We start from the raw sequence: 27,149 nt of genomic DNA, 5'->3' as shown, positions 1-27,149 counted from the left end.
GGGTTCTGGGTGAGACAGACTCCAGGTTCAGTTTCCATCACTGAGGCTGACTGGATGACTAGAAAAGTCAGCCTCTGTGAGCCTCAGTTTCTCCATGTGCAAAATGTAGATAATTAACACAACCCACCTAGGATTAAGAGATAATGTAGGTGAATTACCTGACACATTAATAAGCTATTATCATACACAATAAACAAACTTAAAAAAAAAAAAAAGCCTGTGAAATATGCCTTACTTATTTACTTTCTAATTTCAGGACAATTTATCAAGAGCTTAATGTCTACCTCTTAAATTGGCGATGTCAGTAATATTAACCAGGTAACTTGGGTCTCAAGATAAGTTTTCACCTCAGAAATCCTGATAAGTATAGGGAACAATCTTTAATCTACTTTTTATTTCTATAGATGCACTCTTCTATTAAGTATTTATATGCTACCACCCCACACAAACACATTGATAGCCGTTTTGAAAAGGGAGTCTTTTGTGAATGTTTTTATCTCGAATTAAAAGGGAGGGAAAGACCCTAAAAGAGATTTAGGTCAAAGAATCTCAGGGTTCAAAGTTGTTTTGTAGGTACAAGGACTTTCTCCCCTTTTAAAACCCATTCGCGTGAGGGAGTAATTAATTATACTATCACTTCCCACAAAAAAAGAAAATTCCTCTAGCGAAGAGCTCAATGCTGGATACTGCAGCCCGATTCCAGTGCTTTCCGTGAGAAAAAAGAGGGCGGCAAGCATTTAACGCGAGCAGGCGTTTTTCCTGCAGCCCCACAGCCACGTGGCGCCCGCCGCTCCCCTTCAGGAGGATTCGCGGCGGAGCTCTCAGCCGCCGGAAGTTTTCTTCGGGGACGGGGTTGGCAACACGTCCGAGAAGGGGCCCGGTGGGCCGGGCGGAGCCGGGCCCCGGTGAATCAGCGTCGCCCAGCGCCCGGGGTGGCCCTCGCGGTTAATGCCAGATCCTGAGAGGAGTGGCCCGGCCGCTGACCTCCAGCCACTCAGTGCTCGCCGGGCCTGGAGAAGGGTGACATCATCGTAGCTGGGAGGTTTCAGAATGCTCCACCAATGGGAGACAGGCGAAGTAGCTTGCCTTCTGTAGCCCTTGGCCAATACTAACAAACCAAAAGGGGGCCCGGTTGTCGGTATGGAACCAATGGAAAACAGGGAGGGGGCACGAGGCGGAGTTGCGAATCCTGTCACCAATTGGAGAGAGGGGGTGGAGCCCGAGCCTTGTCAAGCGTGCCCAACCACCGAGAGGAGCGGACCTTGAGGGGCAGGGTCGGAATGCCCTCCCCCAATCGGACAAGGCTGGGGGCGGAGCATTCTTTGCGCTGTCCAATGAGGAACGCAGCCGAAGAGGGCCTGTCAAGAGAAGGGGCTGGGGGCGGGGGTAGGGTGAGTCGAAGATAAACACTCCGCGGCGGTGGCGGCTGCTGCTCTTCTTCGGGTTCTGTCACGGTGTCGGCGGTGCCCAGCTCGCTGGCCCCTTCCACCTTCCGGCGAGCGTGGTCCCCAGAGAGCCCCCCTTAGCCCTGCTCTTCGGGACCCTCAGCGGGGCGCGGGTGTCGGGCGGCGCGGCGGCGAGCCCGTGGGCAGTGGGGGTTGGTCCCGTGGCTCCGGCCCCCGGTGCAGAATGGCGACGGCGGTTCGGAGGAACATCCAGATGCTGCTGGAGGCGGCCGACTACCTGGAGCGGCGGGAGAGAGGTGCACGGGGACGGGGAGGGGTCTGGCCCGAGCCGGGGCTGGGGACCTGAGAGGCCCGGCCGTGGGTCGGGGCAACTGGAAGCTCCGGAGGGTTGTTGGCGCAGAGAGCGCGACCGCGAGCGCTCCCAACCCCTCTAGTCACCCCACGCGCGGTCCGCGGGGAGGCCACCGCTGCCCCAGAAGCGATGAATGGGGGTGGGCGAGGGGCCGCCGCCCCTCAGCCCCTAGCGAGTGGGGTGCCCGGGGTCCCCCTCAGCCAGGCCCATCGGGTTTACCTCACCCGGGTTGGCCCGACCGGCCCCCAAGTGGACCAGACGCCCGGTCTCGCCGGCGCGGAGGAGGAGACCCTCCGTACCCCCGGCCCGCGGTGTTCGCCCCGCACCTTGCCCCGAGGCTGGTCCTGTTTCACCCACACCAACCTGCTGGACGTGGCGAATGGGAAAGCCGGGCTCGAGGAGCCTAGCGACTTGCTGGCTCTCAACAATGAGCAGCTGGAATCCTTCTAACACCTGCTCCGAACTGAGGGTATTCAGACAATTAAAGAAAAAAATCATTGTTCTCAGAATTCCACCTTGCTCCATTTAATTATTTCCACGATATTCTGTTAAAGAAAAAAAATACATAAAAAAGGAAACACTGCGGAGGGGAGAGAATATTGAATGTTCTAGGTTCATTCATTAACTGGATCCCCCGGTTTTCTAGAAGCTGAACATGGTTATGCCTCCATGTTACCATACAATAACAAGGACCGAGATGCCTTAAAACGGAGGAACAAATCCAAGAAGAATAACAGCAGTAGCAGGTAATTTGGTAAATATTTCTCTATTTCTCTTTCTCTTTTAAATTATACTGTAGGTGACACAAACTGCAGAGTGTAAGTTGTGATTATAACCCTGTAAAGACATTCAGTGGAGATCATAATTCAGTAATGCACACATGGTCTTAAGCCGCTGTTGCAAGCAGCCTTTCTATTTCGATTGAGGGGATTGAAAAGAAAAGAGAAATGGAAACCTTTCATATTTCTTTGTGAGTGCTTTTTTTTTTTTTTAAATTTTGCTTTTCTTCTCTTTTGGAACTAAAATTGGTGGAAGCTTCAAGTGAGATTGGCAACAGTGACAATCTTTTGCCTTCAGAAGTTGCAGATTCAGGGCAAGTTTACTATAATTGAAAATGCTAGATATTTTGAATTTCTTTTCATAGTGCACATTTTAAAACAGACTAAAGGATCTGACTTGGCATGAGTGGTAGGATTTCATGTCTCACATATAAATTAAATGCAGTGGTTTGATAATCTAATTTATCATCTCTATAACGACAGCAAGGGATTATTGAGGCTCAAGCCTACCCCTTAGGTTATGAAGGAACATATAATATTAAAATATTACTATGCCACAACCTTTTCATATTAACCTTAAAATTGCCTTACTGGTCTTAAAAGGTGTGATTCTCACTGGAAAAGTATTTGGTTAATGATCACTGAAATCATGAATTAAAGTCTTAAGCATAGTTCCTGGCACATGTAAGTGCTTCATCAATGCTACTGCCCTTTCTTGCCCTCTTTGCCCCTAAAATATCAGTTGACTAGGAAATCTATTCTAATCATTCCATTCGATTATACTTTTCATGCTAGTAAATTAAAATTGTTGACATTTTCATCACTTCCCCCATCCCTCACTGTGAATAACTCCCTCCAAATAATTGTATTGAATAGACTCTGTGGCGTAATACAGACCGCTAAAAGCCAGGAGGTTCCCACTTAAACCCAAAACTCGTCTTGCTGACTCTCCGGTCCTTAGTTCACCCCATTGTCTTTAGAGTTGTTGGTGGAACCATGGGATATGAGTAGCACACATGTGCTGCTCTCTGGACTAAGAAGGATGAAGGATGAGCCAGGTAATTACCTGGTGGTTTTGCTTTGCTTTGCCATCTTCAGCATTGCCTGATGAAGGAGGTAGCCAGTAGTTCTGTGCATGCAGAACTAAGACCCTTTAAGAAGAATGTTAATGCTGACTTTTATTATGCAATGATATAAAAACGATTAAGCTGTATTGTATTTTGTAACAGTATTAATTTTTTAAATTTTGTTTGGAAGAACTTTCTGAGGCCTTTCGGTTAATTCTTCTGGAAAAGTGTAGTCCATTTTTGGCTTTTATCGTTCACTCAGGCTTTGAGAGAAGTTGTCCACGTTGATAGTCAAGGCTCAATACCTTAGTGCTTTGTTTTTCCTAAGTTTCACTGGGACACTGGGAGGATGCAGGGTGGTGGGAGGAGGAAAAGAAGAGGATGTTATTGGAGAGAAGTAGCTTGGTCCTGGAGGGTGATGAGGAAAGAAAAATAATGATAGCTGAGAATGTCAAGCCAAGAAATGGATTTCTTCTTTTCTTTCTAATAACCAGCATTAGTCTTGAAAAACAGCCGCAACTCCTGATTTTTGGCAAAAGCTGTTAATGGATTTGATTTGATTTCCATGTTTAGAGATATGGGGCTATCATAATTGTCCATATTCTTGACTAAGACTTAGTGTAACCTCTTCAGTGTTTGCAGTGGACTCTGAGAGACCATGCTTATACCTGGAGATGTTACCAAGTAAACATATGAAGCAAGAGCAAGTTGTTTTGTTTGAATGTTATCACTTCCTTCATGACCTGTTTGGGACGACCCTTACCTAGGCAGTGAAACATCTCAACAGAGAATGCAGTTTAACCCCTTGATTTGAATTAGACTTATAGCCACAGCCATGTATGGTTAGAGTTCTGAACTAAGGTGAGGGATAAGGAAGAAAAATTACTGCTGGTTTACTGAACCGTTGGATAGTAGTTGATTCTTGTTAATTCAAGTTGAAATGGTCATTCTTGCTTGTAGAGTCTAGAGGATATTTCTACTGGAAATAAAAAATTGTAGCCACTTATCAAACTTCTTGGGAACTGAAAATGAAGATTCTAATCAAGTTTCTCCAGTTGCTTAAGAAAACAACAAAAACAAATGAAATTGTAAATATTGATTGTTTTGGAATCATCCAGAGAACTATTGGAATACAGGGAAATGGAATCTTTTTCTTTTCTACTGAATTTTAAAATCAATTACTAACTATTTAGAAGTGAAATCTAGAGGGATTTAAAGTGTATTTTGCTGAATTAATAAGGCCAGCCGTGGCACTGATGTGAAAGAGGAAGTTTAAGACTTGCTAGCAGTTTTTTTATAAGACAGTATCCGTATAGCTGACTTGGCATGGGGAGTCTTTTTGAACCCAAGGATTTTACCCAATTCTTAGATATTCAGTAGTTTGGCTTATGTTATCTCTTTGTTAGAATGTATTTTTAAATGGTAAAATTTAACCTTTATCAATGATTCCAGAATTAAATCCTTTCAATAATCACATGGCAAATATTTTGACACAAGTTATCTATATTTTAGAAGAACAGTTTTAAAGCTTTAACTAAATATAAATGTTTACTCATCCATAGAAGTCACAGGCAATTTCTGAACTGATCATTTTTAAAAGATCTGCTTTTTTCTTAAAGACCAACTCAATGACAAACTAAATGCACCTCAGTAATTCCTAGCTGTTAGGTATAAGCTCCCTTTAAAAATCAACATATTTGCAAAACTCTTAAGTAACCAAATAAGATCTATAGTTTCCTGAACTCTGTCCAAAGTTTGAAAGGAATTGTGCTTCCTATAGAATTTGTTTTAAAGCTTATCTTCAAAGAATCCAGAAATGTTTGGTAAGAGTACCCAGTGTGGTGTTATTTTTTATTACCAGAGACCAAGTTCCTTTCAACCTATCCACCCTCTTCCACTCTGCCTCCCACTTTGTTCAGCAGGGACATTTTGATCAGCTATTGTCTTATACTGTCATCCATTTTAAAAATATGCCAGACTTTGAACTTGTTATTCTCTGTTAAAACTAGATGCCACGTGCTTTAAAACCAAAGGTTTTCAGGCAGGCCAGACTGTTGTTAACTGTGGTATCCTTCTGGCCATTGCAAGAAGTTAACTTTCAGAAAAATATGACTGAAGATCAATGAGGAAGGGATAACCAAAAGAACCAACTTAAAGCTTTTTAAGTTAACCAATTTTAAGGTCCACAAATCCTTTATCTAGAAAATCAGTATTCTAAAACTTAAAATACTGGCATTTTCTTGTTTGTTTGTTTCCCTCCTGAATAAAAAAAATCGATATCAAAAGGGCCTTTAGACAAGAAGATTTAGTGCTGGATTAGAAACTTCTGATTGCCAGAGCCACTCTGCCCTCGTCACTGGTCCCTGGTGTGAATAAACTTGGTGGCAGGGCCCCCCTCCCCGTGTAAACAAGTGGCTGAGCATTCATGAGGTAGTGTTTCTCCATGATTACTGTGAGAAGTTATCTCCTAAGCCCAGTAATGTTCCAATTGTTGCCCCACAGAATCCACAACCTGTGCCAGGGAGTAATCTGCACTGGATGGATTCCAGAGAATTTCCTTAAGAAAGATCAAGATTCAGCTCCTTTCTAATGCTGGTAGTTTCTTTGAGCTTTCCAAGTAGAGAGGAGTTGTTTGAGGAAAGACACTACAGTGGCCATGTTGACTGACTTCTTGTGACTTTTGTGGAGACCTGTCCATAAGTTCTTAGACCAGATATTATGTTCAAGGTCAGCCGTAAACACACTACTATGATTTCACATCCACCACAGCTTTCATCCAAGGCTCTTTAATCACTTTTACAGTTGCTACCTCATTGATCCATGCTTATTCAGTAGATAATTGGCAATTATTTTTATTCACATATTACAGAGGGGTTAACCAAGGACAGGATGGTAAAGAATTTAATTTCTTCCACAGTGCTGGTCAGTGACAAATTTTACCCAACTGCTGCCTTAACCAGCCAATTGTCTTTATACTAAGCTGAGTTTTGGAACCTCTTTTCTAAAGTCATTTGACAGCTATTCAACAGTAGCTTCTTTCAGGAGATTGTGCATGATAAGGCAGAATGATTGGGAAGGTAGTGGTGGTTATTTGATCCATTTTGAACTGTATCCTGTAGTTAAACAACTTTTATAAAATTGTAGTATATTATACCTAGAAAAAAGTGCAGGTCTGAGTTGGGGCTGCCACCTCCACTGTTCTACCCTCAGCCTAAAGAGAGCTTTCTGGTATTATATAACCCAAATTTGCATCACATTGTGCAGCTGTTTTTCTCTTTGTATAAATAGACCCCTTTTATTTCTTTGTTTAAAATAGATTACTTTTCCACTAGGGAATGGCAGGCCTCTTTAGTTGGTTACTTCTTGAACTCCATTTTAGGTGTTTACATTTATCTAACTCCCCAGATAGACTGATTTCTTTAGTAAAGTTCAATGAGTTTTTCACTCTCCACCTCTGTTCTACCAGCTATGAAGAGAAAGAAGCTAAAATATTTGTGTTGATGTTGACATAGTCCTTCATAACAAGAATAATATTATTTTCTTTTGTTCCTTCTTCCAGATCAACTCACAATGAAATGGAGAAGAATAGGTGAGTTGGGGATTTGGGAGGTGGGATGGGGGGAGTTTTCATGCATTTCCTATTCATTAAGTTGAGACTTGGTTGCTCCTCTCGATGCTTCTGCTAATAGCACCCGGTTTAAGAGTTCTCCCAGAACACTCCAAGCAGCACTGCCCATAAAGCATTCAGGTGGGTGAAGAGTTCCCCAGTGCCAGTGACTACACACCCAACCCTCATCCCCAGGCCCATTCCTGAAGAATCCTTTTCTGTGTGACTGTTCCATAGGGCAAAGCAATCTGGTTATAAGTAATGTTTCTACAAATAACATTTTTTTAAAATTACGTTACTGAATATAATTGGCAGTACTTTCTTAAATCATACACACGTGTATATGCATGTGTGTGTGTGTATTTGCATGTGTGTGTATATATAACATATGAGTGTGTTTGCAGTGTAATTGTGAATGAGTATTCTCAAAATTCAGGCAAATATGTGCAAGAAATTGGAGATGGTGATGACTGGAGGAGGCCCACTGTCCTCATGGGGCTTGATCTGGCCACAGACCTCAATTGAATCTCCTACACCTGGGTTGCCTCTTACTTATTTAAATATTTTCCAAATCAAGTTTCCCCTCCTTCAGTGATGCATCCTAGTGGTTCTCAACTCTGGTTGCACATTAGAATCACTTGCAGAGCTTTTATTTTAATGTGTTTTTAAAAACATATTTTATATTAAATACATTATATATATACACATACATTTTAGAAGGGAGAAGAGAACAAATGTTTATTTCTGCTGATTTTATAAAATAACTATTTTAGAAATTTTCAAAAATACAAAAGTAGAGAAAATAATGCGGTAAACTCCTATGTATCAATGTGTCTTCAACAACTATCAGCATTTTGCCAACCTTGTATAATCAAAACCACCCCTTTCCATGAGCTAGTTAAAGCAAATGCTACACATTTTATCTTTAAATACTTCTGTTTCTATCTCGAGTAGATAAAGACTTTCTTTTAAAAAAAAACAAAACATAACCACTTTCTTTTACCATGGTGAACAAAAGTCATGATAATTCTTTGTGGAGCTTTGTAAAAAATATATACCAATGACCAGTCCTCACCCCTAGCAATTCTGATTTAATTGGTTTGGGGTGAGCCTGTGCACTAGTAGAGTTTAAAACCTCCCCCAGGTGATTCTCATGTGTAGCCAGAGCTGAGAACCATTGAATAAGCCTCATTCTGGTCTCTGAGCTCCCCTCTTTTGAAATAGCTGTTACCATCCAGATTGAGTGTTCCTCTGTGCCCTGCGTGAACAAGATGATGACATGTAATGATGACTCTAAATATGTGTGGTTATTTCATGCATTCCTCTTTAAAAAGGAAGCCAGACTCAGAAAGTCAGAATCTGAATATTTGTTTCTTCAGTGAATAGAACAGACCAGACCCTTACCAGACAGGGGAATCTTGGCACAGGATGAACATTTAGCTTCCTCCACTGTGGAATTTTGTGCGTGTGTGTGTATGTGTCTGAGATGGCAAGTGTGCCTCATTGCACATATGCTTCTCCCCATCCCTCCTTCTTCCCTTTTAATTGTTCTGTGATTATGACTGACCGTGCTTTGGGCCAGAACTTCCTTTGTGCTTTAGGGATTTCCATATTATGAACTTGAAATTCAGATGGCTCTCTTCTGAAGGTGAAAAGAGTAGTCTCATGTGGCTTCTCTTTCTCATCTTTAGATTCTCCCCCGTCTTCCTACCTCCGAGGTGAACTGGGTAAACTGGGGCCATTTCTGTTGAAAAGTCTTCTGGCTCTCCATCTTCCCTTTAACTTTGTACTTAGGCATTTATTTTTATTATTAGTAAATTTTCATCCCTTCGAGTAAAGGCTCTTAGGCTTACTACAGCTATGTGCCTTTTCACCTCTGCAGGAATGCGACAGAGTGTCAGTTTTCTAGTTTATTTTACCAGTTGTGGGATGTTTATTTTCTGCCTATTTTGTCCCAAGAATTTGTGCTTGGTCTTGGGGTAATAAATGAGACCAGTACTGGGTTGTTATGAGCACAGTCCCTATCCTAGAGAAATGTGCAATTTATCTAATGAGAAAGACAGAGAAATGATATCTGTTAATACCCCAAATGCCAAGATTGAGGTATGCATCAGGAGTTATGAGAGCAAAGGCTCTAGAAAACTGTATTTGAGGCCACCCTGGGTAAGCTGCTTATACTTCAGAATGCTTCTGTAGGACCAGTTGGCTTCGGTTTGTTAAGGGATTGGTTATCTAGTTTCCTTCTTTTTCTTTTTCTTTTTCTTTTCTTTTTTTTTTCCTTAATTTGGTCTTTTTAGGTCTTGATAATTCTTTCTCTAGTCTAGAGCATACAAAACAGAAGAGAAGGAAGTGGGAACTCAATTTACTTTATTTAGCTAAGTATTGGTTGCTGCAATCCAGTGGAGGAGGTTCAAGTTGTCAGGGTCTTCTTCCTTAGGATGGATGCGTAAGAATTTTAGGCTCATGAGGTCAGTTGAACAGCTGCTCTTGTAGTCTCCCTGTTTTTGATAGCTGAATCCTATAAAATATTACTGCTTTGCTAAATGTTAATACACTTTAGCAATTTTTATCTTTTATTTTTAAAGGACAATTTAGGAAAAGGACTTCAACAGTGAAAATGTTTTGCTCTTTGACATTGCAAAAGCTGATTATTCTTGGGTTAATTTAAAAAAAAAACAGAAACCTTTTCTTTGGCTCTTCAGAGATTCTAAATAATTGGTGTTTCTGTATTTGATCAGGACTCGACTATAGGGCTATTATTTTCAGTATTTACACTTTTAATTATCTTGGCATTGGTGGGAAAATGAAAGAAACTCTCCCAGAATGGTGGTGGTGGGAGTTGGTGGTGGTGGTGTTTTCCATTGAACAGAATTGGGGCATTTGTACTAGAAACCAGGTCCTGGAAATACAGAGATGAAGACCAAGCCCCTGCCTTGGAGGAGCTCAGTTTAACATCACTCCAGAGTGGTCTCTCAGTTGGCACTTGGTGTGGGCTTCTCTGTACTTTAACTAAGTTGGGGTGTCTCACCTTCTAAGGAAACACCCTGGGTGAGTGTGTGGTTTTTCTTTCTTTGTCCTTCTTTTTTTAAAACTAATATTGTTTTAGAAGGTTTGAAAAATACAGAAAATACATTAATCATTTGTAAACTCAGCAACCAGAGAAAACCCTTGGAACTTTGATATGTAACTTTACAATTGTTATTGGAAAATAACTTTAAAATATAGTTTAGTGTAGAAAAATTAGGAAGTTCGGAAAAGCACAAAAAATATAAAAATCGCCTGTATTGGACCCCACAGAGATAACCACTGCTAACATTTGTTCTATAGCCGTTTATTCTTTTGTGCATACTTTTTATTTTTACGCCAACATGGGATCATATAGTAAATAATTTTTAGTTTGCTTGTTCATGAGCTACATCATGAACATTTTCCAATGTCATTAAATCTTCTGCAGCATTACTTTTAGTGAATGGTCAGTATTACATCATATGGACATATCACAACTCATATAACCCATTCCCTGTTTTAGTTTCTTCCCAGTGTTTTGATAATATAAACAATGCTTCCTTTAACCGCCTTGTAGATACATCTTTGTCCAACATCATAATTATTTTCCTAGGATAAATTTATAGCTGCAGAATTAATGGTATATATGGTTTTATGTTCGTTTTATGTTGATCGCTGGGTTGCCCACCAGGCAGGTCATAGGCAGTGTTTTCCTATACCTTCGTAAATTGTTATTATAATTTAAGATCTGTATGAATTTGATGGGTAAAGAAAAGACAACAGTTTTAATTTGCATTTCTTATATTCTAACACAGTTGAACAATTTTTATATCCACCTTGAGTGTGTGTACCTGTGTGTGTGTATGTTTCAGTTGCCTATTAAATAACATTTGCCCAATTTTCTGCCTTTATTTTCCTTATTGATTAAAAAATTATATATGTAAAGGATATTGCTCCTTTGTCTATCACATAATTCTCAAGTTTATGTCATTTACCTTTATGGAATCCATCTTCTCTCACTGACTAAAGTTGTTGCCTCTATCATAGAGTTCATTCTTGTTTATGGCTAAGCTGTTTCTGAACTTATTCTTCTAGTCCATTGATCCACCTGCTCTTCCTGCCAGTTATGTTGCTTTAATTATTGAGGTTTTATCATTGTACAGCAAACCTTACCTTTTCCCTCCATTTTCTTCCTCCTCCTCCTCACCACCACCACCACCACCATTGCCACGTTCATAGCTATTTTCACCAGTTTATTTTTCCAGATGAATTTTATAATCTATTCACCATTGCTCCATTCTCCAAATGCTTTTGGGATTTAAAAAATTAAAAATGCATAATTCCAATATAAATTAATCTGAAAAAGTTCATGTTTACATATTAGATCTTTCCATCTAGGAATTGGTGTGTTTCTTCATTTATTCAGATCTCTTTTCTGTCTCTGAGCAAAGTTTTATAGTGTTTCCACCTGGCTCTTACAGATTTTTTATAAAAGGTATACCTGGGTTTTTATAATTTTGAATTGCTATTAGTTTCCTATTGTGGTTACTAACTGATTATTATTGATTATTATTGCTAATAGAAGATTATAGGAAATCTTTTAATTTTGTTGCTGTTTTGAGCCCTTTATTGATGATAATTATAGTGTTTCTTTTGTCATAGCTGGGAATTCCTCTGGTTTAAATGCTTTTTATTAAGTCCTTCAGCAAATGGAGATTGAGTGAATGTGTGTTAGCTGCAGCCAGTTGGTTGAGAGTCAGGTGCTAGAATGGACTCTTTTTCAATACTCCTTTAATAGTAGATACCCCTTTTTCTGGAATGGTACATATGCAGGCCTTGCTAGAATTAGGCAGCTGGTCTAGGGAGGTTACCTCTGCCAGAGTCTTCTGACCCTATGACAAAAGATGTTTTTGTGTGCCATGTGGAGAGGACTCAACAAGCTGAGCTAAGCTGTTATTTTCATCTGGTCAAACAGTATTTCAGTGGCATCTGGCCTGGCATGAAAAAACATTTCTGTCACATCTCTTCTGACAGGATATTCTAACTGACTGCAGATCCCTATAGTTGTTTCTCTTGGGTTTTGGCTTTTCAATTGGCTAAGCTCTTTTGTTGGAAGGTGTGGGGGTCTTGACTTTTGCACTGGGCCTGAACTGTAGTGTGCACGTTGCACCTCTTGTGCTGTTTCTGAACTCCTTGACCACATTCAGATTTCACTCCAAGATGTCATAAGCAGAATCCACATTGCTTTGTTGCCATGTGGAGCTAAGAGCATGGCCTGGTTATTACAAAGGAGGAATATGGGGATCAGAATGCAAATCTGGTCTGTGTGGTTGGTGTGGAGGAGTGCTCAGATAAGGACCACGGAAAGCTCCTTCTTGGACTACTCTTGGGTAGATGGCATCTGCCCTTAGAAGAACTGGGAGAAGATGTGTGTGCTGATTATTTATCCAATTTCCACTCCCCTTCCTGGAGCACTGGGCATACACCCTGACTTTTTGATATAGACATTAATAGTCAAAGAATGAGATAGGCAGAGTTAGCAGATATTAAAATATATATTTTTTTGTATTTTTTAAAGTTAGGCTCTGAAAAGGAAACACTAATGAGGCATCCTCATGTATTTCATACTTTTCAAAGACATGGTCTTATATCTTCAGTCATCACACATTGCTGTTTATGCATGATTCATTGAGAGACATGTTTCTACTCATTTAGTGTCTGTTACTACCATTGTATTTTCTACAGAGATTAAGAGCATAATTGTGAGAAATCTTCAGAACCTTCTAGGGTTCCATTTAGTTGGAAATAATAATGCATTTGGCTATTAGTTACAAAGGGATCATTTTAGAAAAAGGGTCATTTGCAAAGAAGGAGGGGAGTACTTGTTTTTCCTCAAGGCATGACTTGTAGCCTTCACCTGAATTTTTTGTTTAATCCAATAATACTTCTTTATCAGTCAAAATGTAGAGAAGGCTAGGCTTTCTTGTGACCCATAATCACATTTAGCAAATAATTTTAGACCTTTTAATAAGATTTCTTTCGTCCTACTCTATACTAGGTACTCCTTTGTCTTACTATAAAGTTCACACATACCCATATCTGAAGTTAATTTTATCATATACTTTTTCAACCTCCAAATACTCTATAGGATTTATGAAGTTTTTACTTGGGCAAGACTGTGCACATACAAAGGTAGGAGATAAAATGGCTCAGAGTTTAATAGGCTACTCCTTATGTCACCTTTTTTCTTCTTTGATTAATAATCTCAGGCCCAATATTAATGAAAAACTAGTACTCAGGTCAAGTATATCATGTCCTTTAAGTAAGGCTTTCCTTACTTAGAGGGAGGCCACAAATGACCAAACATATCAGATTCTTTCCTTAAGTCAGTGTCTTATTATCATGCACTATTATTTTTTGGCCTCAAGGGGATTGACATGAAATGGAAGACTTGGTCCCTTCTGTTACTGGTAACAAAATAAATAGAAGTTACTTAGATACATAAGTGAGCCTCAGTGAGTGAATGAATGAATGAATGTGATCTATTTGAAAGGAAAAAAAAAAGTTCTGATAGATTATGAAAGATTCAGTAGGTCCTTGGAGAAGTTAAGTTAAAGATGTTTGTGGGTGAAGGAAAAGGAACATGTTTGGTAGAGGGCAAAGGTAGCCCATTCTAGAACTTTAGGTGGGAGCAGATATTTGTCATGGTCTGAAGGTAGCTCAGATAAATCATTCTGCAATAATTTTTTTACATGTTTGATCACTTCTGCTAAATTTTAAGCACTTGTTTCAATCATGAGATCTTTGGAATAAAATCCCATGAAGAAAGATACTGTATAAGTGCTGGGCTTCCAGTGGTTAGGGAAGATGTAGTGAAGGGCAGGGGTTTGAATAATCCACCTACTTTTTGTATGTCTTGTTCATCATTTAGGCTATGAAACCTTAAAGGTGGGGACTCAATCTTATTGAACTTTACATCCGTGGCATCTAGGAAAGTAGCAGCATATAGCAATCCTTTGAAAAATGCTAATGGAATAAATTAATGAAAGAGCCAAGCATATGTTTCAAGATTTCCACCTGTAAACCTAATACTTAGCTGCCGTCTTCAGTAGTTGCCATCCTATATGCTCTGCTCTGACCCTACAGTTCTTTTTTGCCAGACTCTTTACCGTGAAGGTCTGCGGGAGAAAAGTAACCTCCAGTGAGTGTCTCCCTCAAAACACACAAGCATACATACACATGCTCCTGGTTTGATCCTCCAGGTATGACTACAACCAAGTCAGGAAGAACTTTAGGAGGAGCATAGTAAATTCAGGAGCTATTTTTAGCATATAGCATCATCCATCTATGATCTTAATTTTTGTTGTACTCATTCCCCAATTTACAACTCTGACACCCTGCAAGAGAACTTGGATAGAATCAAGGAAGCTTGAGTCTGGACCCAGAAATAAGAAGAGCTGCATTTAGAATGGTCTCTGGCTGGTTCACCCAGGTGCCTTCTGTCAGTGCCAAAGCTCTAGTAGGAGGTAGTGCCTCAAACAACCCAGAGCTGTCATCATTAATGATTTTTTCACTCGGCTATTTAGTTTTCCATAATTCATGTCTGACAAGAGTTAAGGAAAAGTAATAACAGAACTGTGTGATATCTGAATATATTTTATATTTAAATCTTTAATCTATTTGGAATTTATATTGGTGTTAACCTGCCATTTTCTGAATTATCCATTCTTTCCCCCAAGGACTTCCAGCATTATAGCCATCATATGCTACATTTATATCTATTCTTAAGTCTGTTTCTAGGGATTTTTATCCTGTTTACTTGATTTATCTGTCTATCCCCATAGTAGTACTTTACTGTTTTTAATTTTTGAAGCTTTATAATACAATTTAATATCTTGTACAGCACATTCCTTCTCATTAGTCTTTCAAAAATTTTGGCAGTGTCTCACACATTTATTCTTCTAGATAAATTTTAGACTAATTTTCCAACATTATAAAGAATACTGTTGGGATTTTTTTCTTGGAATTGTGTTAAATTTTTAGACAAAGGTGGGGAATTTGGGCATTTTTACTTTGAGGTTTCATATCCAGGAATGTGCTATTTCTTGCCTTTATCCAGATTTTCTCTCAGCACAGTTTAATAATTTTCTTCCTGTAGGTCTTTCCCAAATTGTTTTAAGTGTGTTCCTGAATATTCTATACTTTTTCTTGCTATTGTACATGAAATATTTTAAGTACCCTGTAGATGAGCTTAGATTCCCAAGGGTGATGCATTATTTGCCCCTATTTTGATTTTCCTTTGGCCATTGCAGTAAAGACCTAGGAGGGAGACCCGGGAGCACTGATTCAGGACACTTGCTCCTGGAGCGTGGGGAATGTAGCAGGTACTTCCCTCTCAACCTTGGAATCTTTTCTGTCCCTCTTTCTAGATGATGTGGGTGGCCACAAAGGAGTCTTCCCTGTTGCATGCATTAGCTTTATAAAATCCTCATTAACTTTTTAAATGTGAAAACTACTACCTTTAGCATAAGGAAGATCTGTGTTTCCATGGAAAATGGATTAGATTTTCCATTAAATCTTTAAATGACAAAAGATGTCTGTTTTCTTTATGAAAGAGTTCAGTGAACTGGATTTTACCAGATAGCTTCTGTTTACCTAGTGAGACACTTTTAAGTGTCCGGTTGATTTTAAAAGGACTGTTATAGTGCTACAATTATCTGTGTTTGCTCACAGTAATTATCCCTCTGCACAGGGAGCTAGGATTGAAAGAATGACTGCTACCCTATACGGACCATGGGCCAGGGGCTTCTGTACGTTGTCTCAGTTAATACTCACACCGGCCCTCGCAGGTAGGCATTGTTGTCCTCACTCTCCTGGTGAGGAAACTGATGCTGCACAGAGTTAAGCAATGTGCCCTAGGCCACACAGGCAGAAAGTGGCACAGCCAGCATTCCAAACCTTTATTCTTAATCACTATGCTGATATTTTGTGTATAACAATATAAATATAACAAAATAAAAATAAATAAATTTGGGGATATTAAAAAAAAGCTTACTGAGGAGACACTATCCTTTGTATCTAAATTAGTTAACACAGAATAGGCCTTGCTTGAATCTGAGCATTAATGATCAAAGCTCAGAACAAAGATTGGTGTCATTATGCTCCTGTAGACCAAAGGTGTATCAGCCCATTCCGAATAATGACGGTGATCTTTCCGACAAGTCAGCAAGTGAAGTTTGTCCACACAAAGCAGTACAGATCGGTGCAAAAAGGAGAGGCAGTCAAAGGAGGGACGGAGCCAGGGTTTGCACAACACTTTTCTCCTGGGGATGGGGACCTGAGCAGCAGCTCTCAGCAACAGAGGGAAGATTCTGAAAAAGATATGATGGGAGGAGATCTAAGTAGAGGTCAAACTAAGGTATTGGATGGCTTCCTGTTGAGGGTATATGGCCAAATGTGGCAAAATCCCTGCTATTTTCCCAGAAGGGAGTTACTGCTGGTTCAAAATAGGACACTAGGCCCCTCCTAGAGGACCAGAGCACTTGGTAGGGGAATAGTTAGGATTGAGGAAGGGAAGCTGACACAGGTGCCTGTTCTTCTTGTCTTGAATCTGGGGGCTCCAAGGATTCTCAGAGCTCTCTAAAGGACTCCAGATGCCAGAGGGGGGTTGGGGTAGGGGTGTGTGTATGTGTGTCGGGGTTGTTATAATAGGGTCTGTTTGCTGTTCAGGAATTGAACGTCACTACTGTGTGGTGGAACTGAGCCTGCTCAGTAGACTTCATCCCTCCTTTGTGGTTGGCCCAGGCCCCGGCATGTGGCTGTGTCTGCAGGCAGGCGGCAGGTGCACAGGGCAGCCGTCAGGCACTGGGAAGGCCAAGGCACTATCAAAGACAAAACTTGGCTTTGGATCTCTATAGAAGTCCAGGAAGAGCTCTGGTCCCATTTTTGTAAACCTAGACCAGAAAATACTAAATGAAGATGTATTACTCTCAACTCAAATTAGTCAAACAGTTTATTTCTAGTTTTACAACCAGGAATGTTCTTTGGAAACCCACATTTGGGTAGTGAAAATTGCGCTTTCTGGGCTAGACTCCCTGTGTAACTAGAAATGACGATGCATGGAAAGATGACTGTTACATTTTTATCAGTGGACAAACTTGCTAAAAAATTTACATACTCATATCTGTTTATAAACCTACATCGTAAAAGGACTAATATGACAGTGTTCTGAGTCATGTGGCCTTTGCAGATACCAAGCAGGCTATGAGAAATGTTTGGATCTAATTTACATTTTGGAACTTTTCCTCCTAATTTGAAAATTAGTCTATATACTTTTTATGAGAAATAAGTTAGAAAACTCTGTGGTAATTATACTTTCTCATGGTGTTTCTAATAACAGACTATTTTCTCTATTTTCATGGCTCTTTTTTGAAGAATATTATCCAAAGTAAACAAGTACATTTTACACACAGTTCTGCTTTTCCTTTTTTTTTAAATGCAATAGTGGGAGGAGCAAACCTCTAATCTGAGTCTTTGCTTGTGGATATTCCATATGGATAAGTTTCAGAGCTAATGGTCTTCTAATCTAGTAAAGCATTTGTACCATTAAATCTCTCCAGCTCAGAAATGCTATACTCCTCCAGGTCTTTAAGGCTTAGAGGGCCCTTGGAGAGTCTAGGACAGCTCCCTCTTGATCCAGATGATGAAGGAGGCACGACAGCAGATGAAGAAGGGGGCCCAGAAGGATGTCCAATGCAACACTTATTGGATCTCCCTTGGGGGGATATCCTGAAGTCTCAATGAAGGGTGTGAATTGACTGTCTAGGTCAATAGCATGCACACTGACCTGTCCTACAGCTTTCTGAAGCAGTTTTCTTCTTTTGGTCTGCATTTCCAACTTTTGCAAATAGAGAAAAATTGTCAAGAAGGAAAAAGGGCTTACTAAGCTTTAAGGCATTCAGTTCAGTTGCAGGGTGACCTCCTGGGCTCCAGGGATCTCTGGTCTTAGGAGGTTGTCTGTGGACAATGAACAGTTGTTTAAAACCCCAAGACCTTTAGCACTGTTGAATATGCAAAGATGTAGTAAAGGTGGACTCTGTCCTCTAAAAGCTTAAAGTCTAGTTGAAGAGGTGACATAATCCATTCAGCAAACATTATTAAACATTTGTGTATGGGAAGCACTGTGAGAACGCAGGGGAACACAGTAATGATTAAGCTGCAGAACTTTCTAAGGAGCTTGCAATGAATGGCTAAATAACCAATACCATCAATTCAGGCAGTTTAGCGAATTTCCCAATGAGTGGTAAAAACAAATGTCCTCAGAAAATGGAGGAATCGTTATGGACTGGATTGGCCTGGAAAGGCTTTAAGGGGGTGGTGGGCTTAAGCAACAACTCTGCCTCTTGGCTGTTTCTCACATTCTTGCAATCTGCTAGATTCTAACTTAAAGTTACCTAGAGAAAAAGCCCAAAACAAGGTTTCAGTGAGTGTTGATCAGTTTCCAAAATTTTAGGGAATCTTGTGCTTCTGGTCAATTTGTGACTGATGGCTTCCTCTTCAATGACACGTTGTGGCTTCTTCCTCATCCAGCAGTTTTCCCCTCCCACTGTGTTCCGTTGCACCATTCCTCCAAGCTCCAAGACCTGGATGCATTTGTCTCCAGCTGTCCAGCATGCTTGCTAGCATAGCAGTACCAATGATGTACTTTTTCCTTATTTTTTGAAAAATGTGTTTAACTTTTTGAATAGTCATTGGCTTATATGGTTGAAAAACAAAAAAGCATAAAAAATATTCAGTAAAAAGACCCCTCCCTCTCTTCTCTCTGTCCAACCACTATTATTAGTTTCTTTATGTACATACAGAAAACACAAATATAGATTCTTATTTTCCCTACATTTTTGCACAGAAGGTAGCCTGTTGTACATGCAGTTTGATATCTTGTGTTTTTTTTTTTTTTCTTTTAAGAATGTGTCTGGGAGATCTTCCCTAACAGCGCATAGAGCACATTCTCATTCTTTTTTTTTATAGCTACATAGTACTCCACTGGATGGATGAGCCATAATTTATTTCACCAGTTCCCTACTGATGGTTGTGTGGATTGTTTCAATCTTTGCTTTTACAAATAAAGACTCACATGTATCATTCATGTATGCAAGTACTATATATAATGATCCTGATTTAGTGGTTCTGGATGGGGAAAGTTAATTAGATGTTAAAAGAGTTCTTATCCTGCCATGTCATTATTTTCTGAATTTAGATGTTCTGTGGGTCACAGTTGTAACTCAGAAACCTGGAGATAGCCTAATAAGTGCCCTTATAATAACAGATATTAGTCCCTTCCCTAACAACTGTATTATAAATAGCCTTAACTTCAGAAAACCCTGGATTTTGCTTGTCACTGGTTTTCAATGAAGTCTGACTTCAAACATGTTTATTTGGCAACAAGTCGTTGGTGACATTTGCCATCAGTTGCCGGGGCAACTTCATACTCTGGCCCACTGTGAAATTCTCAAATGCTACTATGATCTTGTATTTGTAGACGGGCTCACCTTCGCTTGTGCCTGGAAAAGTTGAAGGGACTAGTACCACTTGGGCCTGAATCAAATCGACACACTACGTTGAGTTTATTAACAAAAGCCAAATTGCACATAAAGGTAAGTGCATCCTTGGGATGCCTTTTTATCTTTACCTGTTCTGTAATGGTGTGTCATTTGTTATGAGGGAGGCAGGTGTGTATCTCCAAGACAGACTATTCCTCTGAGTTCCTCCAACCTGCCCCTTGGAATGAATCACAGGCATCCCATATTCAACATGTCCAAATCCCAACTGATTATTTCTCACCTCTGTGTACCAGAAGTTAAACAGTCCCATCCAGTTGTACAAACCAGAAACACCAAAGTCATCCTTGATGGCTCCTCTTCCTTGGCCAAGCCATCCTTAAGACCTAATATTTCACACACTGGTCTACTTCCATCTTCACGCCACCACCATCTACTGCAACAAACTCCTAAGAGGTCTCACTACATCCCTCTGGCTCCTCTCCAATCTGCTCTCCGTGCTTCCTGAGAACAATCCTTCTAAAGCTCAAATCAACAAACATGTCACCCTGCTTTGAACTCATCTGTGGCTCGGGACAAGTTCTATAAACAGGCCTGCCCCAGGCTCTGCCTTACCTGGCCATCACCTACTTCTGCAGCATTGTCTTGTACCATATGCTCCCCTTGCTCTCACCTCCAGTCCTTCTTTCAGACCCTTGTACTTGTCATCCTCTCTCTGATCACAGAGGTCTTTGTACACTTGCCCCTCCCTTCTTCACTTGATCCTTCACATCTTGGCATGAGCATCATTAGCTCAGGGAAGCCTCCCCTGACCTTCCTGAGTAGCAGTTGTCACAACTGAAATTTGACTCTGGTTTGTGTGACTAGCTGGTTTCTCCATTGTTAGACTGTAGACTCCATGAGGAAAGGTAGTGTGTCTTGGTGCTCACCTGGTATCCCTAGCATCTCATAGATTGTCTGACACAGAGTTGGCCCTTGTTACTTAGCTTGAACAGCTGAGTAAGGTGAGTTATAGTCAAACTCCTGAGAGCCACAGCCAAATCACTGTTTAGAATGTTTTCATATTCATATCTTAGTAGGACAAATACCAGTTTAATTATGGTTACAATTAGTAGCCTACATATATGACAGTTCTGGGGAAAAAAGAACCTCTTTTTAAAGCAAAACAACCACAATTAAACAATATTCTTAATTGTCTGAACAATATGAGAAGCAAGGGGACAGCTTTGTAAAAACAAGTGATCTATGGAAGTGTGTTCTCTAAGCTCTTAAGTTGGACAATTTGGAATCACAACTTCAAAAGCAACTATTATTTCCTGCTAACAAATAGAAGTTAATTGAGATTTGGCATGGCACAAAAAAGTGCTTATGTAATTGGGATATGTACTTGAATAAACATATTATAATTTTAAATGGTAGTGTGTTTGTTAACCTACCATTCCACTTAGTTATGCAGAGAGATTAGTTGTTTGGGGTATTACTGCAGACAAGGGAGGCCAGGTTGGGGGTTCCTGCCTGTTGTCTTTTTGCTATCAGACTGAGGGATACCGGGATGCCAGAGTGTCAGAGCTCACCCCTAGGACCCCTGTGATGGAGCAAGTACCCACGGTGTTGTTGATGTTGAAGAAGTTAGACAAGGCCAGGAGCCACTGGCCAGCAGTCCCCTGTCTCTGCAAGAAGCTTGATAAGCAGCACACCCACATGGCTTCTCAGGACAACTGGCACTTCATTGCAACAGAGTAAGATGCAGGGTCATTGCCAATTTGTAAATCCACCTATGGCTCCACTTGCAGAAACTTGAAGACTGTGACAGAAAAGCCATTCACCAAATAGACCAGCTTCAGCGAGAGCAGCGGCACCTGAAAAGGCAGCTGGAGAAGCTGGGCATTGAGAGGATACGCATGGACAGCATCGGCTCCACAGTCTCCTCGGAGCGCTCAGACTCGGACAGGGGTGAGTCTCCCTCTCTCCCTTTTCTTCTCCCACCTGCCAGAGGAGAGTACAGGGCTTCTCCCAGGAGGCAAAGCATAGAAGAGAATAAGAAATTGCTTACAATTTGGAAAATTTGAGTAGTATAGTATCCAGGAATAAGTCTCCCTTTCCTATTGTCAGGGTAACAGAGACCAAAGAAGAATTTGGTTGGGGTAGGCTTGACTTTCATGACGCCAGAGCTTTCTGGCCAGCTGTAGCTGGAAGCACCCTAAGAATGCCTTCACCAATTTCTCTCTGTCTTGTTCTCCCCACAGAAGAAATTGACGTTGATGTTGAAAGCACAGACTATCTCACGGGCGATCTGGACTGGAGCAGCAGCAGCGTGAGCGATTCTGATGAGCGGGGAAGCACGCAGAGCCTCGGCAGTGACGAGGGCTACTCCAGCTCCAGCATCAAGAGAATAAAGCTCCAGGACAATCACAAGACGTGTCTCGGTCTATAAGAGACAGTGGTCGCTGTGGCTGCCGCCTTGAAGGTTCTCCCTGTCGGATCTTATTAGGTAGTGTATTGGACCTTCCCACAGTTCCCTTGCACGTAAATTTCAGTGTACCAACTTTACCAAAATCAGCTTTGTAAAAGTTTTCAAAGAAGTGCTTAGGATTGTGGGTTTCTGATTGCATCCACTAGCTTCTCTTTCTCCATAAAAATTCGTCTCTGAGAGACTGTACATTCCAATCAGTTTAAGGCATCCAAGAATTCTTAGACCGGATAACCAACTTTCACATCTCGGCAATTTCCCCCCTTCTGTACTGAACTTATGTAGTCTACCAGACCTTTCTTAAAGTTTTCTGGCTTACTGTGTTTCTTGCCTAGCAAAAATGTCCAAGTGTGTCTTATGCTTAGGAAACCTGAAGGAAACAAACTTCTACAGTGAGCTCCTGGTCTCAGAACTCCAAAGCAAGCTTCGCAAGCAGCATTTAAGAGCACTTACCTATGGACCTCACCCTCAGTGAGGCAGTCAGGATACCTCCAGAAAACACACCCGTCATACTCCCACACTGACCCCTCACCCACATTTGGATGGGAGCAGTATTTCTCACTTTAAAATGGACACCTTGATGGCATGTCTTTGGGGTTGCACAGCTTGCAAAAGATCCAATATTGTTTGTACTCACAAACGGTACAATCTATTTTTGTGTGATGTTCTCGGGACCTGGCTGTGTTCTGCTATCCCAAGACACTTTTTCCCCTCAAAGTTTGTTAATGAGACTTGTCTCTGGAACATTTTTTTTTTCCTACCTCAGAGATAAATGAGATCTCCATTTCCCACTTAACACAAAGTGATTATGCCTCTTCTACCCACCCACCCCCAAATAAGTGACATTTGGTCCAATTCTAATCTATTTTCCTATTTAACTTTCAGCAATAACTGAGCTTTGGCACTAGCTGAGCTAGTGTCATCAGTGAAAGGAGAAGTCCACATTTCTATTCAATATTGCAAGTGAACAGGAGGGGATGGTACAGTATCACTAGAATTCCTCTCCTTATTGATTAATTTTGGACATACCCAGAAACTTCTTTATGGAGGCTTTTGGGTTAATAGTTTAAAAGGCTGATTTTCTTTTTGGTTATGATTTCTCCCTTAAGTGGTCTCCCACTTTGTAGCATTTTTATTTAAGCTAAAACAGAGCACATGTATATGTACATAAGACACATTAAATCTATAAATACTATTTATTCATTTTATATAGACTAATGTAATGGAAAATAAATTCTTATGACTTTGTGCTTTTATAGATGTTCTAGAAACTTTGTATGTAGGTATCTTCAAAATTGGTTCATTCCCTGTAATATTTTTGCATTCATAGTTTTGAGGTCTTCATGTTTTCAGCCTCTTGCTGATCTTTTTCATTGAATTTGGACCATTTGTAAAATCTGTGATGCTGAAATAGAGTGTGTGTCACCAAGCAATTAGAACATTCCTCAGATCCACAGATGCACTGCAGTCCAAGGGCTCAACGGCTGAATCAGTAGCGGCAGCCACCACGTGCTCCCCTGCTGGGTCTCTAACACAGCACAGCCTCGCAACTCACCCAGCACCTGCACCTCCCAGACACCTGAAGTCACGTTCACACACACTCTACACGCAAGCTCATTCTGTAAATGAAGAGCAATCTAAACAAAACAAGAGAACTTTTTTTTTTAAGATTCTTTAATTTATTTTAAAAACCTAAGATCGGAAGTAGTGGGTTCCTAAATGATTCCAAAATCATCTGTAATTCTTCTATTTTTGTTTTGTTTTCTTCATTTCAGCTTTGGATGGGGGAGGGGCAGGTGACAAAAAGGGTTGGTTTTTTGTTTTTGTTTTTATTGATGGAATCTTTTCCAATTACCAGCTGAAGATTTGCACTGAAGTACAACTTGTATGCCTTTTGCATTTTTAAAGCCTGCTTCCTGAATTTAAGCAGAGTGATAGTGTTCAAAGAGCCAGCTCAGCCTGTAACATGTTTGAAAAAAGATATAGCTGCACTTTGAGGTCCCTTTTGAATGTCATTCACTAGACCTCTCGAGCATTTCATTTAATTGCTACATTCAAGCGCCTCACAAGCCCACAGTGATGGATGCTGTATGGCATCGAAAACTCAAGACTTTGGGAAAAGCTTGTGGGCTTGCATTGGGGGAGGGAAGGGAACAAAATTTGTGTACTTGTTTGTTTAATTTAGAAATAAGGCATCCAAGAGATGCCATTATTTTCTGTGTTTTAATTGTTGTGCCTTTGAGTTATACTGCATTTTTGTCTTTTGGTTGAAATATGAAATGTACTGTCCCAATATAAAACAGTAATTATTTGACCTTTGCACTGTTTGTCTGGTCCTTTTCAATTTGATTGCATATAAATGTGGAACTTAAAAGATCTCTATATTTTTAATGCACTTGTGATAAACTGACACCAGGGTTAGACGTTACTTTCAAAGCTCCAGGTAGACCAAGCCAACATGCCAGCCAGGCTGCTTTCTAACCAAAACTGTAAACTTCAGGGCCAGCAAACTCAGACCATGGCAGCTAACTCCCTTCCCTACGTGGCCAGTCGGCAGCCCTGATTCACCAATCTGTCGTCTCTCATTCACTGATCCACCAGCGTGACTGTTAAGAGCTATCGAGTTTTTTTGGTGGTCTTGATTTTTTTTTTAAGCAAAATGAAAAATCTTTCTATTAGGGTTCTTGGGGGGAGGGGAGGGGCAAAGATATAAACCCCAGCCTTTAAGACTTTGACAATTGTACTTAAATATAAATGTGTATAAATATAGACACATGTATATTTTTATGTGACAGTTGATTTTAAAAAATGAAAAAAATCTAAACTGCACTCTTATCAATACCATTGCAATGCAAATGGAAAAATAGAGTACATAGTCCCATTTACTTTAATACAGTGAGAAAATATATATGTGTGCTTCTGTTAACATCCCGGAAAACATAGCTTTCCATCTCTTGTTGGTTTTGAACAGCAGGCCGGGCACCCAAAGTTTTTTTATTTTGGTTTTCTTTTGCTAAGCAGAGATCTCGAATTCTTCAAGGTGCTGATAGCTACTGCTGGCTCCTTTCTTTAGTCACAGATCTAATGCTAGTTTAGTGATTCAAAGAGCATCATGTTGTTTGAGTAACCCAGGACTAAAATAATTTCAGTGTCAGTTCAGAATCAAGCATTATGTAGACCTTGATCCTGCAATCGGCCACTTGAGTACCGTTTTTTTTTTAAGGTGGGCATTTCCCCTTAACCTTTTCTTCTTTCAAGTGCAACAGCAAAAGGTCGTGACCTGGTTTCTTATGGGCCTCTCTCCCCCATCCCTGAAGTAGCCAAGAGCAAATCTTGGATTGTGGCGGGGGGCAGGGGTGGGGCGGGATGTGTATAAACTAAGTAGGATTGTGGTGCTCAAAATAACCATCTAGCAATATCTTTGGGATTGACAATGGATTTTTGTGAACTTTTTTCCTTGTTGCCTCTCCCCCAGCCTTTAAAGAGAGAACTCATTTTTGAAAATAAGTGAAAAATACATTATTATTTAGCTTTTTGTACCATACTGTAGTGGCAAGAATACCACTTTCATTGTGCTTTCTAATCTATTTATTCCCCTGAATGTTAATCTTTTCTGTTTCTTGTTATTTTCCCAAGTTTCATTATCTTTCCCTTTTTATCTCCTTGTGTGTTGAACACCAGGTAGTAAAAGGCTGAAAGGCCATTTCCTGTGTCAGTCTATTATTTTTCTACGTCTGACTCTTTGATACAGCATGTTTAGGTAGCTGGCTACTCTGATTTAAAAATCCTTCCTGGGAGAAGATGACCCAAAGACCCTTTTAGATGAGGTGATTTTTCTCATTCTACATGATCAGATCCCTGTAGACTTAAGATGTTTTGTTTTCAAAGGGACCTGCGGGGGGTGCGATATGCAACTTATCATGATTTTTTCATTATCAGTATTTATTAGATGGATGATTTTCTTTTACTAATTCTTCTGAAAGAGGAAGTAATTGACAGGCACTGCTAGATTCAGCTATTGACTAGCTGAAGAAATTGAGTGTCTTCTCTCAAAATCATAAAATGAAAATTAGTAAGGCACCCAATTATAAGATTTATCAAGATTTTCAGTTCTGATTTATTCTTACTGGGGGAGGGGGTAGAGGATTGGGGAGGGCCTTCTTTGTTTTAGCTTTTACCGGAGAACCAAACTTGCCTTTACCTCTTGTCCCTAGAATTGGTGCTCTTTGAACATTTCTGTTAACCGTCGATTTTGGGGGGGCCATCTTCCTCATGATAAACACAACCTAAACAGGGGAGCAGCAGATGAGAGAGTAGAAAATTCTGTTTCCAGATGTTTATTTCTTGATGTAAATACTAAGCCAATGTAAACCCTGTGTCACGACCATAGAGAATGGTGCTTTTTACTACAGTTAACACATGCGTTTTTAGAAAACTGCTACATGTTTTAGAGAATCTTTGCTGTGTATATGTAAACTTCTGTATTGTTCAACCGTTAACAAATAATAAATTATTTCATTATTAAAGAAATTTGGATCTTCCTGATGTTATGTACCCCAGTTGAACCTTTCATGGTTTTCACTTACAGAACTGAGTTCATCAAATTTCTTTTCTCTTTTAGTTTTCTGGAAAAGTCACTCTGGCGAAAAGTTTTCAGCCATTGGATTCTGTGATAAGAATTTAGATTGTGTGTCTTCAGTTGAGCTTATTTGTTGGTCAAAATTAGTGACAGTCCTGTCTTCTCCACTGCCACATCATCACACATAGCCTTTTTGCCTGCTCATTTGCTCTGGGGCTGGCTCCCTCTTCATTTCATACACCTTGTGACACAAGCACCGGGCTAGGCCCAAAGGAAAGAACCAGGCTTTCCCATCTTTTGAGCAGCCCACACAGTCTGGTGGGAAA

At 40.3% G+C, this 27,149-nt stretch overlaps 1 protein-coding gene across 1 annotated transcript; it reads left to right on the top strand.

Moving 5' to 3' along the window:
- Nucleotides 1–1,404: 1,404 nt before the first annotated feature.
- Nucleotides 1,405–26,774, top strand: MXD1 (MAX dimerization protein 1). The gene is made up of 6 exons (XM_037806842.1): nucleotides 1,405–1,702; nucleotides 2,405–2,504; nucleotides 7,164–7,193; nucleotides 19,756–19,870; nucleotides 21,568–21,727; nucleotides 22,021–26,774. Exons 1-6 carry the CDS (start codon nucleotides 1,630–1,632, stop codon nucleotides 22,206–22,208), a joined length of 666 nt encoding a protein of 221 aa, XP_037662770.1. The 5' UTR covers nucleotides 1,405–1,629; the 3' UTR covers nucleotides 22,209–26,774.
- The last annotated feature ends 375 nt before the right edge of the window (nucleotides 26,775–27,149 follow it).

Source organism: Choloepus didactylus, chromosome 17 (assembly GCF_015220235.1).
Source record: "Choloepus didactylus isolate mChoDid1 chromosome 17, mChoDid1.pri, whole genome shotgun sequence".
Taxonomy (NCBI): domain Eukaryota; kingdom Metazoa; phylum Chordata; class Mammalia; order Pilosa; family Megalonychidae; genus Choloepus; species Choloepus didactylus.
This window is presented reverse-complemented; position numbering and strand designations above follow the sequence as displayed.